We start from the raw sequence: 18349 nt of genomic DNA, 5'->3' as shown, positions 1-18349 counted from the left end.
GTGTGATATTGTTGCAAAAAAAGCGAACGTGATTCTGAGATGCATTAACAGGTGTGTTCTAAACAAGACACAAGAAGTCATTCTTCCGCTTTACTCTGCGCTGGTTAGGCCTCAACTGGAGTATTGTGTCCAGTTCTGAACACCGCATTTCAAGAAAGATGTGGAGAAATTGGAGAGGGTCCAGAGAAGAGCAACAAGAATGATTAAAGGTCTTGAGAACATGACCTATGAAGGAAGGCTGAAGGAATTGGGTTTGTTTAGTTTGGAAAAGAGAAGACTGAGAGGGGACATGATAGCAGTTTTCAGGTATCTAAAAGGATGTCATGAGGAGGAGGGAGAAAACTTGTTCACCTTAGCCTCCAATGATAGAACAAGAAGCAATGGGCTTAAACTGCAGCAAGGGAGATTTAGGTTGGACATTAGGAAAAAGTTCCTAACTGTCAGGGTAGTTAAACACTGGAATAGATTGCCTAGGGAAGTTGTGGAATCTCCATCTTTGGAGATATTTAAGAGTAGGGGTATGGCTACATTTGGAATTTCAAAGCACTGCCGCGGCAGCGCTGTGAAGTGTGAGTGTAGTCAGAGCGGCAGCGCTGGGAGAGAGCTCTCCCAGCGCTGCATGTAAACCACATCCCTTACGGGTGTAGCGTGCAGCTCTGGGAGCCGCGCTCCCAGCGCTGCTGCCCTGATTACACTGACGCTTTACAGTGCTGTATCTTGCAGTGCTCAGGGGGGTGTATTTTCACACCCCAGTTGCAGCGCTGTAAAGTGTGAGTGTAGCCAAGCCCTCAGTTAGATAAATGTCTATCAGGGATGGTCTAGACAGTATTTGGTCCTACCATGAGGGCAGAGGACTGGACTCGATGACCTCTCGAGGTCCCTTCCAGTCCTAGAGTCTGAGTCTATGAGTCTATGAAAAAGATTTTTAAAGGCATATACAGTAGTTAGGCACACAACTCTCATAAGTACTTTAATAACAACATATCTTGTTTTCAGACCCTGAATCTGCAGTCTTTTCGTTGCATCACTTTTTTCCCCTCCCTACCTTTCAGCTTTACACCCACCAGTAGCCCACTGTGTGGAAAGAAACCACTGTTTATCTGTACAAATATAATGCAAATTATAGTGTAGATTCAAGTTACAGTTCTTTTCCTCTACAAGAAACACAAGCTCATGCAGGGCACGAACCAACTGGACTACCTTACCAAAGGATAATCACTTACCTAACTAGTAAAAAGAAGATTAATCTTTGATCAAAGAAAATAATAGTTATTACTAGAACACTAGGAGAGAACAAACTCTTTGAAAAGACATTCAGTTATGACATCTATTTAAAGGACTAAGATTTGTCAGAAGTGAAGAAACTCCATAAGATGCTGTTGAATCTCAGTAATACTTTTGTATGAAAAATATAAATTTATATATATTAGCAATGAACGAAAACTGTTAAGTCTTATCTAACCCATCTCCTTCTAAAACTGAGTTTTTCCCTGGGTATATTTCCTACTGCTTTCTCAGCCTAGTGACAGATGTCTCAAATTATGAGGACTCTAACACTCTCACAGAACAGCATTTCAGAGCAAAGTACTCATGATATCTTATAATTTCTTCCTTTATAATACTATCCTTTCCCCTCTTTCTGCGCTATCCAAATCTCTGCCCATGCCTTGGGCTTCACTCTTAATCAGAGGAACCATCTCCTGCCTGACCCTCCTCTCTTATCTCCAGTCATCCTGAAAAGCTGCTGAATTCATCTTCCTGCTCAGCCCTTCCAACCATTTCACCTCCAGGTAAAACTGAATAATTTCCTTTGTTTCTTTTATGAGATCAAATTCAAGTGCCTCTTCTTTATCTTTAAGAGCATACGAAAACTTGTCCTTGCTCATAGCTCCCTCCCTCTTCTCGTCTCACTCCCTATACTCCCAATAGTCACTCTTTCCTTTCATCTCCTTCACTCTCAGCTTTGTGGCCCATGCTCTTGCATCAATCTCTCTTCATATGTATCCCTAGCCTGCCTCTTCAAAATCCATTCCTTCCAGGAATTATTCCTAGTTTGTTTTCCTGAGATAATTTCTAGTCTAGTTGTCTAGTTTAGATGGTAAGCTCTTTGGGGTGGGGACGTGTTTGGTATACATACACTTATACGTTTGCAGAGCTGTTTAAGTCTCCCTTCCAAACACACTAATGTGCAGTCTGCACCCATGTGCAAAGTCTGACTGACATCACTGTGACTCTACTAACAGGTACAGAAGTCTGCACTGGCAGATCCCAATGCAGGACCTAATGATCTAAACAGCTAGTGATTATGATACTAATAATATCATCATTAGGAGTTTTTCCTGGTATGCAACATAAATGTTTGTTTACGTCATGCCTGCTGTGTATTACCCTAACTAATCCCTCTTCCTTCTTAGTGTTTACTATTTATACCTCTCAACTACTCACACACTGTTATACCCATCCTAGTTGATTAACCAGACTGTAAATATTTTATTCTTCTAGGCTGGATTTTCAAAGGTTCCTAAAAAAGTCAGGTATCCAAATCTCACTGAAGTTCCATAGGATTTGAGTACTCAGGCGCAAAAGGGAGCTTTGAAAATACCAGCCTTAATTTTTTTAATTGCAAGTCATTCCCTCCTGCCTCTTACTCAGTCCAAAAATATTTGCTTCAATTTTTTAAATAGTTAACACGGAAGAGTAAGGCCAGAAAATCAATTCTAGCACTACACTGACTTTTCAACTTAGGTAAAGGGAAATTTAACAAATAATGCTACCAAATATTAGTTACAGTTAGCATAGATTGCATTTTTGCATGTTTCCCATAGACACAGCCTGATCAGTTGAACGTTTTCCCTTTAAGATCTTTTATTTTTCAGAGACAGTGGAAGCATTTAGTTTGTTTATATTGTTGTTTCCAAACATCATGGCTCATCAGCAGAACTGATCAAAATGACAGCTATCAGAGCTGCAGCAAACTACTTATTTATTTGGATATCAGTAAATGCAAGATGTACTCTGACCTGTTTGAATCATGGTTGTTCTGCTAGCTGCTGTGGCTAGGAAGATACCTGAGTGGGAAAATAGCCCTACTTTCCAATAAATTTGTGTTCCAATTTGACAGCATATAACAATGTGCTGTGCTGAGTTATGTTAATCTCCTATAATCGTGCACAACTGGCTGATGCTATATCCCTGCGAAGAGTACATATTGTCTGCCTGCATATTATCCTGTTGAAGGAAACAGAAGCAGGTATTTCAGAGCTGGCACATATCTACTTCTTTGAGCACATTCATTGATTTTTGTATAGTAAAGTTATGCAGAAGAACACTAACTAGGAGTGTCTACTGAGATACCTTCTTTGATTCTTATTGGCAAATCATTTAAGTTATTCTTTCCTGTGAGGGCAAACAGCCAAATTAATTGCAAGAAAGGTAATAAACTATTGGTAGACACTTATCATGGGATTAGTTTTCAGATAATTAAGAGCAATTGCTTATTTTAGATGAGTAGATGACTGTTTCCTGAATAGCAATGTACATTTCAATAAGATTACCATGTAAAACTATTTGACAAGGTGATAAATAACTATAGGAACATAACAGTATTCCCTTAACGCTGGGCAAGTGCATTCAGCTGAGCTATCACTGGCTGCTTTCCAAGATAGGGACAGATTCTGCTCTCACTTTGACTGGTATGAATTGGGAGGAGCTCCACTGATGTCAGGGAAGATAAGACGGGCCAGCGATGGACAAATAGAACTCAGGAATAGGTTTGCTGAGTTGGGAAATGAAGATGGAACACAGCAGGCTGCTGAAGGAGTAACGGCAAGGAAGAAGAGGCAAGCAGCTAGTCCTGCAGATGGAGGGGAGCAGTCAGTGGAGGCAACATCAAGTACGAGCCCTAGGAGGATTGTGAGGGCAAATACAAATCGGGAGGAATCACAGCCAGCTGCTGTGGGGGATAGACCGGAGAATCGCATTGTCACCAGGAAAAGGCAAGTCTACGTGATTGGAGACTCTCTACTGAGAAGAGTAGATAGGCCTGTAACTAGACCTGATCGGGAGAACAGAAGAGTGTGCTGTCTGCCGGGGGCTAAGATACAGGATGTGGACTTGAGCCTGAATACGATCTTAGCGGGAGCGGGAAAAAATCCGTTGATTATCCTTCATGTGGGAACGAACGACACAGCTAGTTACTCACTGGACTGTATCAAGGAGGACTATGTCAGACTGGGGAAGAGGCTTAAAGACATCGAGGCTCAGGTGATCTTCAGTGGGATTCTGCCAGTTCCTAGAGCGGGGAGACGAAGAAGTGACAAGATTATGGCGATCAACAGATGGCTCAGGGAGTGGTGTTATAAGGAAGGCTTTGGGATGTACGGTCACTGGGACGCATTTACGAATAGACGACTGTTTGCTCAGGATGGACTTCATCTCAGCAAGGAGGGAAATAGAATTCTAGGATGGAGGCTCGCCGACCTCATCAAGAGGGCTTTAAACTAGAAAATTGGGGGAGATGGTTGGGAAATGTTCGGGAGATCTCCACGCCAGAACATAACCTGGAGAGGGAAGTAAACAAAGTGAGCGGGGATACCCTTGCGGCCCCAAGATTTGATCCAAGGAGGAACAGTGGAGTAGAAACCAGAGTAACGGGTGATGCTGGTGGTAGAAAGTTTGTGCACGACGGGGGAAAGAATGTCACTGATGCCAAACGCCGAAAATTAAAAGGTTTGTACACTAATGCAAGGAGCCTAGGTAACAAGATGGAGGAACTGGAGTTACTCGTGCAGGAAGTGAAGCCAGATATTATAGGGATTACCGAAACCTGGTGGAATAGTACTCATGACTGGAGCACGGGTATTTGAAGGCTATGTGCTGTTCAGAAAAGACAGGAAGAAAGGCAAAGGTGGGGGAGTAGCCTTGTACATCAATGATGAAATTAAATGTAGCGAAATAAGATGCGATGGAATGGATAAGACAGAGTCCGTCTGGGCAAAAATCACGCTGGGTAAAAAAGCAACTAGAGCTTCCCCTGAGATAGTGCTTGGGGTGTGCTACAGACCGCCGGGATCGGATTGGAATATGGATAGAGACCTCTTTAATGTCTTTAATGAAGTAAACACAAAGGGGAAATGTGTGATTATGGGGGACTTCAACTTCCCGGATATAGACTGGAGGACGAGTACTTGCACGAATAATAGGGGTCAGATCTTTCTGGATGTGATAGCGGATGGATTTCTTCATCAAGTAGTTGAAGCACCTACAAGAGGGGATGCCATTTTAGACTTGGTGTTGGTGAGCAGTGAGGACCTCGTAGAAGAAATGGTGGTAGGGGACAACCTTGGTTCGAGTGATCATGAGCTGATTCAGTTCAAACTAGATGGAAGGATAAACAAATGTAGATCTGCGATTAGGGTTTTTGACTTCTCGAGGGCTAATTTTAAAGAGTTAAGGAAATTAGTTAGGGAAGTGGACTGGACGGAGGAATTAGTGGATTTAAATGTGGAGGAGGCCTGGAATTACTTTAAGTCACAGCTGCGGAGACTGTCGGAGGCCTGCATCCCGAGAAAGGGGAAAAGAACCATGGGCAGGAGTTGTAGGCCAAACTGGATGAGCAAGCAACTCAGAGAGGGGATTAGACAAAAGCAGAAAGCTTACAGGGAGTGGAAGGAAGGCAGGATCAGTAAAGAAAGCTACCTTGCTGAGGTCAGAACATGTAGGGATAAAGTGAGGAAGGCTAAAAGCCACATTGAACTGGAACTTGCAAAGGGAATCAAAACCAATAGTAAAAGGTTCTACAGCCACATAAATAAGAAGAAAACAAAGAAAGAAGAAGTGGGGCCGCTATACACTGAGGATGGAATGGAGGTTAAGGATAACCTAGGCATGGCCCAACATCTAAACAAGTACTTTGCCTCGGTTTTTAATAAGACTAGTGAGGAACCTTGCGATGATGGAGGGATGATAAACGGGAATGTGGATATGGAAGTGGATATTACTGCAACTGAGGTAGAGGCCGTACTTGAACAGCTCGATGGGACGAAGTCGGAGGGCCCGGACAATCTCCACCCGAGGATATTAAAGGAACTGGCGCGTGAAATTGCGAGCCCGTTAGCGAGAATTTTTAAGCAATCGATAAACTCGGGGGTTGTGCCGTATGACTGGAGGATTGCTAATGTAGTTCCTATTTTTAAGAAAGGGAATAAGAGTGATCCGGGTAATTATAGGCCTGTTAGCTTGACGTCTGTAGTATGTAAGGTCTTGGAAAAAATTTTAAGGGAGAAAGTAGTTAAGGACATTGAGGTCAATGGTAATTGTGACGAATTGCAACACGGATTTACTAAAGGTAGATCGTGCCAAACCAATCTGATCTCCTTCTTTGAGAAGGTGACGGATTACTTAGATAAAGGAAATGCGGTAGATATAATTTACCTAGATTTCAGTAAGGCGTTCGACACGGTTCCGCACACGGAGCTGTTAGTTAAATTGGAAAAGCTGGGAGTGAATATGAAAGTTGTAAGGTGGATAAGGAACTGGTTAAAGGGGAGACTCCAGAGGGTCGTATTGAAAGGTGAACTGTCGGACTGGAAGGAGGTCACCAGTGGAGTCCCTCAAGGATCGGTTTTGGGACCGATCTTATTTAACCTTTTTATTACTGACCTTGGCACAAAGAGCGGGAATGTGCTAATAAAGTTTGCGGATGACACGAAGCTGGGGGGTATTGCTAACACGGAGAAGGACAGGGATACTCTTCAGGAAGATCTGAACCACCTTGTAAACTGGAGTAATAGAAATAGGATGAAATACAATAGTGAAAAGTGCAAGGTCATGCATTTAGGAATTAATAATAAGAATTTTGGATATACGTTGGGGGCGCACCAGTTGGAAGCGACGGAGGAAGAGAAGGACCTTGGGGTACTGGTTGATAGCAGGATGACTATGAGTCGCCAATGTGATACAGCTGTTAAAAAAGCAAATGCGATTTTGGGATGCATCAGGCGGGGTATTTCCTGCAAGGATAAGGATGTGTTAGTACCGTTGTATACGGCGTTAGTGAGACCCCATCTGGAATACTGTGTGCAGTTCTGGTGTCCCATGTTCAAGAAGGATGAATTCAAACTGGAACAGGTTCAGAGACGGGCTACGAGGATGATCCGAGGAATGGAAAAACTGCCTTATGAAAGGAGACTCAAAGAGCTTGGCTTGTTTAGCCTGGCCAAAAGAAGGCTGAGGGGGGATATGCTCGCCCTATATAAATATATCAAGGGGGTTAACGTTAGGGAGGGAGAGGAATTATTTAAGTTTAGTACTAATGTAGCCACGAGGACGAATGGGTATAAACTGGATATTAGGAAGTTTAGACTTGAAATTAGATGAAGGTTTCTGACCATTAGGGGAGTGAAGTTCTGGAATAGCCTTCCGAGGGAAGTAGTAGGGGCAAAAGACTTTCCTGGCTTTAAGACAAAGCTTGATAAGTATATGGAGGGGATGTTATGATAGGATCGTTAATTTGGGCAATTGATCTTGAATTACCTCCAGACAGGTCTGCTCAATGGTCTGCGGGGAGATGTTGCATGCGATGGGTACTGAGTTGCTGCGGAGAATTCCTTCTTGGGTGCTAGCTGGTGACTCTTGCCCACATGCTCAGGGTTTAGCTGATCGCCATATTTGGGGTCGGGAAGGAATTTTCCTCCAGGGCGGATTGGCAGGTGCCCTGGAGGTTTTTCGCCTTCCCCTGCAGCGTGGGGCACGGGTCGCTCGCTGGTGGTGTCTCTGCAGCTTGAGGTCTTCAAACCATTTTTGAGGATTTCAATAACTCGGTCCTGGGATAGGGGTTGTTATAAAATTGGATGGGTGGGGTTCTGTGGCCTGCCTTGTGCAGGAGGTCAGACTAGATGATCAGATTGGTCCCTTCTGACCTATGAGTCTATGAGTCTATGAGTCTGTTATAGATTTACAGCAGTCTAACTGGGGTGAGAATTTGTGCTGCAGTGCAATGACACTGCTTTTTCATATGCATAATAAGGGCATTACTCACATTTTCTCCCACATTCAGTTCAGTATTCACTGGCAGCTGCAAAGCAATAAGGCTGTGATTTTTAACCTGATATCTCTATAAAAAGTTTTTAAATTTGAAAATAGATCTCAGTATGATTTATTGAAGAATGATATTTGAAATTCCCAAGCATTTGTGAAAATAGAAGCTTTCTTACATCTTGCTGTCCAGAGTTTCCTTCGTATCTTTATTGTCCTCATTTTGAGTAGTCTTTAGGACTAACAACATATTGTCATGAATTACCGTATATACTCGATCATAAGCCAGTTTGTTTATAAGCTGACACTCCCAAAATGAATAAGTAAAAATGGCAAATTTTTATGACCCATTCATAAGCCGACTCTATTATTCAGGGGTTGGCAAACTTTGGCTCCCGGGCCATCGGGGGGAGGAGACGATTTGTTTACCTTCAGTGTCCGCAGGCCCAGATTAAGCCTAAGTAAACAAAGTGTCCCATCCTGCCAGCATCTTCCCCAACGGGCTGGGACAGCAACTGGTGGGGAAATCTGGGGAGGAGGAGGGGGCGAGAAGCTGTGGGTCAGAGGAGTAACCCCTGTGACAACCCCCCACATGACCCCACCCCTAGCCTGGGACCCCCACACTCTCCCCATCCTATCCCCTCCCACCTAGGCTGGAGCGGGCCAGGAGAGGATGTCTCTGGCCTGGCCAGAGCTGCTCCAGCAGGCCAAGTGGCGTGGCCGCAGCCTGCCGGCCCCAGAGCTGCAGCTGCTTTGGAGGCTGGGGGCAGAGCAGCGTGGCCAGAAGTGGAAAGACTTTGGCCCAGCCTCTTCCTTTCTGGATCTATTGGCTGTGCTGCCTCTCCTTGCCTCCTCTGTTGCGTGGGAGGGAGGGGGCTGTGTCCCACCTCTCGCCCTCTCTATACTTGTTCATAAGCTGAACTTCTTCTCTGATGCTTTCCTTTTTTACTACAAAAATTCAGCTTATGAATGAGTATATATGGTAAGTATACTCATGAACAATTTTCAACTGCTTCCACTGTATACATTTAATACAGGCTTTCAGCAAGTATTTATGTTGGTGGTTAAAGTGAGGAAACTCAGTCATAAATCCACCCAATTTAGGCTTAATCAGTTTCAAACAGAATGATTGTCACTTATAATTTCTGAACACGCGTTTCTATCTCACAATACTAACATACCAGATGGAATTGGTAGGAGCCCAAGTTACCACATTCTGGGGCAGCTGGAAGTCCTTCCAACTTCCATGTTGATCGTTGCCTCTTCTGATCTATGTCATAGTCCTTCAGTCCCACCTTTCAGTTTCTGGTCCAGCGTTCTCCAATTTGGGCCTTGTTTACTTGGATTTTTTATACATTTCCACATTTCAGACTACTTAATCTTTATCCAATTGGCTTTTAGCACATGACCCCTTCGAGTTTTATGGAACCCGTACATTATGTACGCAAAATCTTGGTTTACATAATTTCTGCAGTTTTGTTGTTGTTTATGTAGGTTTTATGTCATGAGTTTTCCCAGTCAAAGGTTTCTTCTTGTTATAGGTCTGTGTGTTTTCACCTCAAAACTTCTGGCACAAGCTGATACTGTTGTTCTGTCAGCAGTAACCTAATTTTAAGTAGACCAGCCAAAGATTCTATGTCAAAGAAGTGGCAAAACCACACTTATGTCAGAAAAACCTGGGCCTTAGTGTTACCTTATCTATATTCATTCCCTGTCCATAATTATAAATCATTAAAATATAACTAACCAACCTCACAGTCATTGAAATTAGACCACTAAGATTGTTTTCTCTTGGTAGCAGCACACAAGAGTCTTATCTATATTCATTCCCTGTCCATAATTATAAATCATTAAAATATAACTAACCAACCTCACAGTCATTGAAATTAGACCACTAAGATTGTTTTCTCTTGGTAGCAGCACACAAGAGCCAAAGCAGATGTACAGGGGTGGGGGAGTCTGTGATAATTTGGCTGATATTGGGGGAGGCACTAAGTATGCTCAATTATTTACACTGCTGTCCTAAGAGAGTTCAGACTTTTCCCCATCTGACTGACATTCAGTAGGCCACTAGAGAAAAGTTAACAGATGCACAGGCAAAAGAAAGCATCTCTCTGGCTGTCAGCTCCAATATGGAGCTAAAGTCAGAGAGAAAAGAGAGCCCATCTATCCAAAGCTCTTGCAAATGTCGTTAGCTCATGCGATGGGGAGCGAGGGAGCATTTTACTCCAGTGATCAAATGGATGGGACATAAAGAGGCCCTCCATCTTCTCTGGAAATCAGGACATGATTCCTTGCAACTTTGTTTCCCCTGGGACATTGACAAAATGAATATTGACCACTCCTCCTACAAAAGCATGACACATATATACTTTAGCACAGGCTGTACATCCCCATCTTCTCTTGGAGCCATGTAGGAGTAGGGGCTGATGCCCCAAGTGAGGTGAGGAGAGAGCAGAGGAGTGCAGCAGGATATTTTTATGTGTGGGAGCATGCTCTCTTAGGTCTCTCCACCATACTTTGGTAAAACAGGAATGTTGTTCATTGGAAAAGGAGATAGAGGAAATGAGAGGGGCCCCGCATAACAGACCAAGTTCTCTCTTGACTTGATCTATCTGCAACATAATCAGCATGCATGACTGCGTACAGCTCCATGGTAACCTCCACATACCTTTCAAGGCTGAAAGAATTAGGAGAGCATTTTTTTCAAAAACATGGGTGCTAAATTGCACACACAATTCTGGATGCACCTGACGTGCACAGGGAAACTGAAATTTGCAGATGCCAGGACTGGTTTGTATGCACAGCTGAGGATTTGTTCATTTGTATTTAAGTTTGCGTGGGCACACAGATACCTACATAATATAGCACATGCTTTTGAAAATGTAGCCCTATATTGTCTACAGTGTCAAACACAGTATGTGCAGAAAGTAATATACAATAAATGAATGCTCTGCTGTAATTTCTTCTGTTACTTTCTACCAGAAAATATATGCTTTAAATCTTCACAATGTAACAGTCATCCTACATTCCTTGATAATGTTTCATACAGTCCTGGTATTAAAGATTCCTATCAGATGATGCTATCTATTTAAGTGGGGTCTTTAAGTTACAAATAACATGACTGGCAGATGGTTAATGATTTTTTGAGAGTCATGAGAAAGGAGTGCTTAAGCATTAATCATCTGATGTAAGTGTCACTCAGTGAAGTCATGTGTCCTAGATAGACACCTCTTCCATCTCTTTCAGATGCGAGGCACATTTTAGCTCAGCTATAACAACTAGGGAAACAAAAATTCTTGTAGTAACTCATTTTTCTTTGTTTATTGAGACAGAATTCTGCTTGGGGGTCTCATGGGGCTGAAGCAGAAAACTTCTAAAATTATTTCTTGGCCATCTGCCTTAACCCATTATCCTGATTGGACTCATATGTAGGGATGGAATTTATATTTGGAAAAGTTTTATATATATATTTAAATAATCTCACAGAGGAGCACAGTAGATGCCAAGACTTAGGAGGACTGGATTAAGGATTTGTTAACTATTGATCCTGCCTTCAAAACAGGCCCATAACTGAACACATTTGAAGTGGCTTAAACAACACAAAGGTAAAAGTAACATAAAATAAGGTCTGATGCCAGAATAGCAAAATATATGTAACAGCTACAGCTGGTACATATCTATAATAATTACTAAGATATTTTGTGCTATTTAATGTTTTATGTAGGTATGTGACCCCAATATTATGCAAACACGGACTCGACATGTGTTAAGATCGCCTTTAAATACCAGGACTTGTCCTAAAGATTCACAAATGCAACCTTGTGTTCTCAATCAAAATTGCTTTCAGTATCAGTACAATCTAACAGGTAAGCAGAACACTAATTCACAAGAAAAATGCAGGGTATCATATTTCTCAATACACTCTTTGCTACAAAGTTAAGAATGTGACATGACAATTTAAAGCATAATATTAAAGTACAGTTCTACTTTTAAAAATAATTATGTATAAAAACAACTTATTACTTAGCAGACCTGCTCTTTGTTTGTATTTAGTTGTCTCTTTACTGCAATGATTAACATCCCAATCCTTCAGGTGCTTAACTTTAAATGTGTTAGTAGTTCCATGGAATTCATTACAGCTAAGCACATGTATAAATCTGTCCATGTTTGGATAATATAAGATTTTATTACTTGTATTATCACTGCAAAAACATCATAAATTAGCAAGAATGAAATAATCTATTCTTTTTTGTGTATTGTCAGTATTATTGAAGTCAGTCATATCCAGATGACACCCAGAGTATACATTAAAGACAATATAGGTTATACATGTGTACTTGAGAATAAAATTTGTGGTTCAGAATCTTAATTACAACTGATTATAGCTGTTTTGGGGGAAAAAATTGCAGACAAATGTTTTCCTCTTTTTAGCGAATTCAGCTACTGCTTATACATGAGGACAGAACCCGTCTTTACTTTCAGATCCTTGACTAAATTTGTAGGGTTAGCAGTTAGAAAAAGTGACATTTCTACATATGATCCAAATGCATTTGAACAGCAAGCCACTGAGCGACAAACATGAAACTTGTTTCGGAGGGTCACTTTTCAGAGCAGAACCACACTTCTCATTGTTCACAATGGTGTAAGGCACAGCACATTATTTTTTCTGTCATTATTTTTTAAAAAGCTCACTTTCATTTGACTTCCTTTTTAACAAAATTTTGGAAGGATGCCGTGACAATCAAGACTGACTATAGGTGCTTAACACAGTTGAAAACAGCTAAAGAAAATCAAGAGGTTTTTTCTAGAATGAAAATATTTTATTACACAAAGCTGCATTTGATGATGAGCTGTGCTTTGAGACAACACAGATTAAAATACAGTAGCACTTCAGAAACTTTTATAGCTATTTCATTAAATTGAAATTTTACTTCAGACAAAAAATGTGGCCTTCTGCATGTGCCAGCTGTTTTCAGACGATACATTGTATCAGCATTAAACAGTTTTTGACATACTCTGATGTGTTGCTTTTTTTTAAGGGACATTGGAGATATGATAGTGAATTTCCCAGTTCAGACTTGCTTTTTTTCTTTAAGAATAACTTCCTTTTATCTGTTCTTAGAGTGATATGAACTCGCATTATAAAGTCCCACAGTTAAATGAAGAGAACTAACTCACTTTGTAAGTCAAGTTAAAAATGAAGGTCAGTGATGGTTTGCTGTACTAAATGCAATGACATTGTATCTTTAGATTGGAGTACATGTCAGCTAAGTGAAAATGCAACCTGTGGACAAGGGATTCAGAGACGCCTTTTGAGCTGTATGCGCAGTGATGGAAAATCAGTGAATATGAACTACTGTGAGCAGGTGAAGTTTATAAATACAATACAGAAATGGCTTAAAGTCTAACATACACCTCAGTTGTTTTGGAAATTACAGTACTCTGACACTGTACCCCAAGCTGCCAGCTGGAGCTTTGCAGTTACCATTTAGATGGCATAGATAAGTTGCTATGATCAATATTCAATTTAGCTAGGGTCAGAAGTTTTCAGGAACCAAAATATAAGAAGAGTACCAGAATAATAATGTGCACTGATTAGTCATCTAGTTTCTTCTTTCTACCCTACAGGAAGATTTCAATGATGGAGTAATATATGTATGTGTATAGAACTCAGTTCTATAGACCCTATACACAAGTAGTCCCAGTGAAGTCAATAAGTAAAGGATTATGTCTTTTTGAAGTCATGTGAATAATGATTTGCAGAATGGGGCCCAAAGTTTGCAAGGGTCTGGGGAGCCTTTGAGATGTAAAATGTCATAAAAACGTAAACTATTATTACAGATGAAAAATCTCCCTGTAAATGGTGACCTTGGGAGTATCACTTTAGTCACTATGAATTTTCAGTTTTCTAATTTTATGACCAGCAATAGCAAAGTGACATTTCAGATTTGTTTTTTTTCATACACAGTTAAACTTGGAAAAACCTGAAAAATTGAGCATTCATTGCCATGTGGAATGTGCTGTGAACTGTCAGCTTTCCAAATGGTCAGCCTGGTCAGAATGTTCAAACACTTGCGGCATTGGAGGTAAATTTGTTTCCAAGACTATTGTCACATTTCATCTGCATCTCTTGGAATGTTTACATATGGTGAAGAACACAAATATATCCCAAATCCTGCAGATGTTTATGCAATCCATAGAAGATGTAACAACAGTAATATAGATAATAATAAAGAGCAACATACATGTCTGTGCAGATTTTAAAAGTGTGATAATCACTTAAATGGCTTGTAAATCATTAGAAAATGATCTGCTGACATTTTTTTAGGGTTTTTAATAGACGTAAGGACTTTTCTTTGTTTTGTTACATTTCGTAAAAATCCATTAGACTGTTTTTGAATTACCCAACGTGCAATTTAGAAAACAGACTTGTATACAAAGGATCATTTAACTAATTAATTCCAAAATCTGAAAATTCAGTCATAGTTGAAAATAAACTCTTTTATATAGTGTATTTATAGGTATAGTAGGATTTGTGTTGTGCCAAAGGAAAGCTGGTGAGAGTTTTCAGGATATCTTTTTAATTTAGTTCTTCTCTTGTGCTTTATTGTATATTTCAGGATTCAAAATTTCAGCACAACTAACCTTATGATGATTAAAATAATTAAATATCACCTTAAGACTTAAAAAAAAAAAACGTAAATAGTACTTCCTTAGATCCCATTTCTGTAACCTGGTATGTGAGCACAGGTCCCTGTATTTGTGTAGTGCCCCAGTTGCTTCAGGAATAGGTCTTCACCCCCATAGAACAAGTTACAGGATTAGGGCCTTAGCTAGTCTTGCATAGCTTTTCAAATCCTTGGAGAGGTCAGTTGAAGAGAAGTACTGTAGGTTTTATTTAAAATAGATCTGCAACATAATTTTTCAAGCTTCTGGTGAGCATCAATTTCTAATTGTCCATAGTGTTTATCTGAATCAAATTTATTTGAGAGCAAAGACAAAACAGACTGATAGCTCCTGTGGAGGGGGTCTTTTTAGATGGATTGCAGAGATCAAAGCATGTAACAGAAATGATCAAAGAGATTAATATTTGCATTAATTGTGTTCTTTGTCTATTGAGTTTTCATCAGTTCAGTAAAATAGTACTCCTGTAACATAAATGAGCATTTCAGATATATTATTTAACAGCCAACATGCTAAGAATATTAATTCCAAGCTGTATTTAAAAAAAAAAAAACTTTGAGACTTTTAATTCTCATATTATTAAATCAACTAAAGAGAGGCAACAAAAATGATTAGAGGTATGGGACAGCTACCATATGAGAAGAGATTAAAAGGCTAGGACTTTTCAGCTTGGAAAACAAGTGACTAAGGAGGGCTACAGAATCATGAATGTTGAGGAAAGAGCTAATAGAGAAATGTTATTTACCTCTTCACCTAACGCAAGAACCAGAGGTCACCCAATGAAATTAATAAGCAGCATGTTTAAAACAAACATAAGGAAGTACTTCACACAATGCATATTCATCCTGCGGAACTTGTTGCCAGGGGATGTTGTGAAGGCCAAAAGTATAACTGGGTTCAAAAAAGAATTAGATACATTCATGGCAGACTGGTCCAGCTATGGCTATTAGCCAAGATGGTCAGAAATGCAATCCCATGCTCTGGGTGCCCCTAAACGTCTGTCTGCCAGAAGCTGGAACTGGATGATAGGGGATGATCGCTTGATAAATTACCCTGTTCTGTTCATTTCCTCTGAAACATCTGTCACTGTCCATTGTCAAAAGACTGGAAACTAGACCATTGATCTGACCCAATATGTATATATACTCAGTATATCTTATGTGTAAGATATTGTACATTCCACTCTCGCTAAGGTTAGGTGAGCCATATTTCAAGTTTGTATAACTGAGTTTAGTATATGCTATGAGTCCCATTTTAATGCAAGATACAAGTTTACTACAGCTACCAGATAGAGAAGTTCTCCTTCAAGTGGCTGTGCATATGTCCATTCCTCTGCAGGTGTGTGTTCACCCTGTGCACCTGTCGAAGATTTTTGCCTGCAGTACCACTAGCCAGTGGACATGTCCCTGTTCTCCTCATGGTCTCAGATGAAGGCATAAATGGGAGCTGTCCACCGCCTCCTTCTCAGTTCCTTCTCACTACCTGAGATGATGATTTGAGCTCCCTATAGCTTTGCTTTGGTGAGCCAGGTTAGACAGCATTTCTGTACATACTTAGTTGATGTTTAATAGTTTACTTAGGGAGCTGTAGTTCAGTAGTTTTCCCAAGAGATTTATTATGAAAAAATCCCTGGTGTTTAAACAATGTGCTACGCGCAGGACTGTTTTCACTGTCACAGACAGCACATCAATTGTTTAAACTGTTTAAGTGAGGGACATGTGAGGGACAAATGTTCCATTTGTACCTCCTTCCCCACTAGGACTAAAAAGCAGAGGGACAATTGTCTGAAGATTCACCTCATGATGGAGGCAATGTGACCTGCATCTGAACCAGGCCCTGACTGAGATACAGAGAACTCTGATTCAGCCTGAAGTGCCCCTCCAGCTGCTTCTCACTCGAAGCACAAGCTGGGTGAAAAATGTCATGCTTCATCTTATCCATCAGACTCAAAGTGTTGAAGACATCTTGACTCTGGCAGAGAATCTAAGACTTGGTCTCTGAGTAAATCTTGTAAGTTCTCTGGTACTCGTTCGAAGCTCCACAAACCTAACCACTCACCCATTCCATCTGAGGACGCACCATGGACTCTGGCTCTCTTGGGGCTGTTGAGACTGGTGCCTTTACCAGTGCTGGGACCTCCTTCCTCTCTTCAGGCAATTCAGTCTGCATCAGCATTGCCAGCACCATCAGCTCAGTACACTCACCTCAGGTGCCTCCAACTCCACAGGCCTTCTTATCCACAGGAGAACTACTTTGTTTTTTCTTACCTAATTCTCCCCTTGATACAGCTGACTCTACTGCTTTCTCCATCTATGTACCCAGCACCACTGACACTTTGAGACTATACTGACACACCCTGAATCGTCAACATACTTGGTGATCATACCAGCGCTGTCAGCACCGACAATACATTTGGCACTTTGAACGCATTCTCTCATGCATGCACCATTGACGTGTCTGACACTGACAGTGCATTCAGAGATTGTCCCTGCACTGCTGGCACCGATGATGCACCTAGCACCATTGTCACAGTCTGAGGTTTTACTGGTACCACCAGTACCATCAACTTCCGACCACCACAACAGATATGTGTTTTTGAATATCATCTCTCTCCAATGCCTGGACCTCCTAGAACCCTGATGGCAATTGCTTCTCCCTATTCTGAGGACATTTCTGTTTTCTCTTCAGACTCTGAAAGGGAGGAAACTATTTCTTCATCCAGGTTTTTCAGATCCCCTTACAGGTCTTCTGAATGGATGACTTAAAGAGCATTGAGTTCCTTACAGAAAAGCTCCAACATGGTGTCTTCCACTGTGGATGGCTCTGTCTATGCCATTTCCTCTATGGGCTGCCCTGTGAGAGACTCTAGGCCTCCATCTCACACACTATCTAGAAGGAAATCTCCTCCTTGTATAGTGCAGGACTCATCTGCTCAGAATCGTGCTAACATTCCTCAATCTCCTGTACTGGATCCTGTGAAGGAGGGAGAATTATTGGAGGAGGCACTTAATGTTGCTTCTCAAATATCTTCATCTTCACCAGAGGAAGCAGTTAGCTTGTAGTCGACATCTCCTCCCCCAGAGACCTTTAAGTCTTTTTTCAAGAGCTTATGAGAAGGGTGACTACTTCGCTAAGAGTCCAAGCAGAAATTGTGCAAGAGAACCCACACGCTTTCCTGGACATTTTACAGACTACTGTTCCAGGAAGCGTTGCCCTTCCTATCAGTAAAGCACTTCTAGATCCAGTACGATTTTACAGTAGACTGCAGCCTCTATACCATTACGGTGAAGCAGGTGGATAGATGTTATCAAATCCCTCGAAAAGACATTGGTTATTTCTTTACCCACCCACTTCCTTGTTCCCTGGCGGTCACAGTGACTAATGAGCAATCTTGCCAGTCTCAGTCTAAGGCCACCCCTAGGTTGTAAAGTTTATTCCACTGCCATACTTCAAATGAGGATCACCAATCTCTTACCTAAATTTTATTTTCTTAATTATTCAGCCATCTCAAAGTTTGCTGATAAGTTGCTGAAGAATATAGGGAACAGTTTATAGCTTTAGTTTCTGAGGGTCATCTTACCCTTATATGTCTCTTCAGGCAGCAATACATGCCACTGACACTGACTCA

The 18349-nt window shown here is 41.1% G+C and overlaps 1 protein-coding gene across 3 annotated transcripts in view; it reads left to right on the top strand.

The window, feature by feature from the left end:
- Window positions 1-18349, top strand: part of THSD7B (thrombospondin type 1 domain containing 7B) — a 539966-nt gene that overhangs the window by 496095 nt on the left and 25522 nt on the right. For all 3 annotated transcript variants that reach the window (XM_050969171.1, XM_050969170.1, XM_050969169.1), the window contains 3 exons: window positions 11762-11903; window positions 13288-13403; window positions 14006-14123. In XM_050969171.1, coding sequence (XP_050825128.1) covers window positions 11762-11903; window positions 13288-13403; window positions 14006-14123 — 376 coding nt within the window. The remainder of the gene's footprint in view (window positions 1-11761; window positions 11904-13287; window positions 13404-14005; window positions 14124-18349) is intronic.

The sequence above is a fragment of the Gopherus flavomarginatus genome, chromosome 10, assembly GCF_025201925.1.
Source record: "Gopherus flavomarginatus isolate rGopFla2 chromosome 10, rGopFla2.mat.asm, whole genome shotgun sequence".
Taxonomy (NCBI): domain Eukaryota; kingdom Metazoa; phylum Chordata; order Testudines; family Testudinidae; genus Gopherus; species Gopherus flavomarginatus.
Note: the sequence above shows the minus strand (reverse complement) of the source record. Positions and strands in the feature narration are given on the sequence as shown.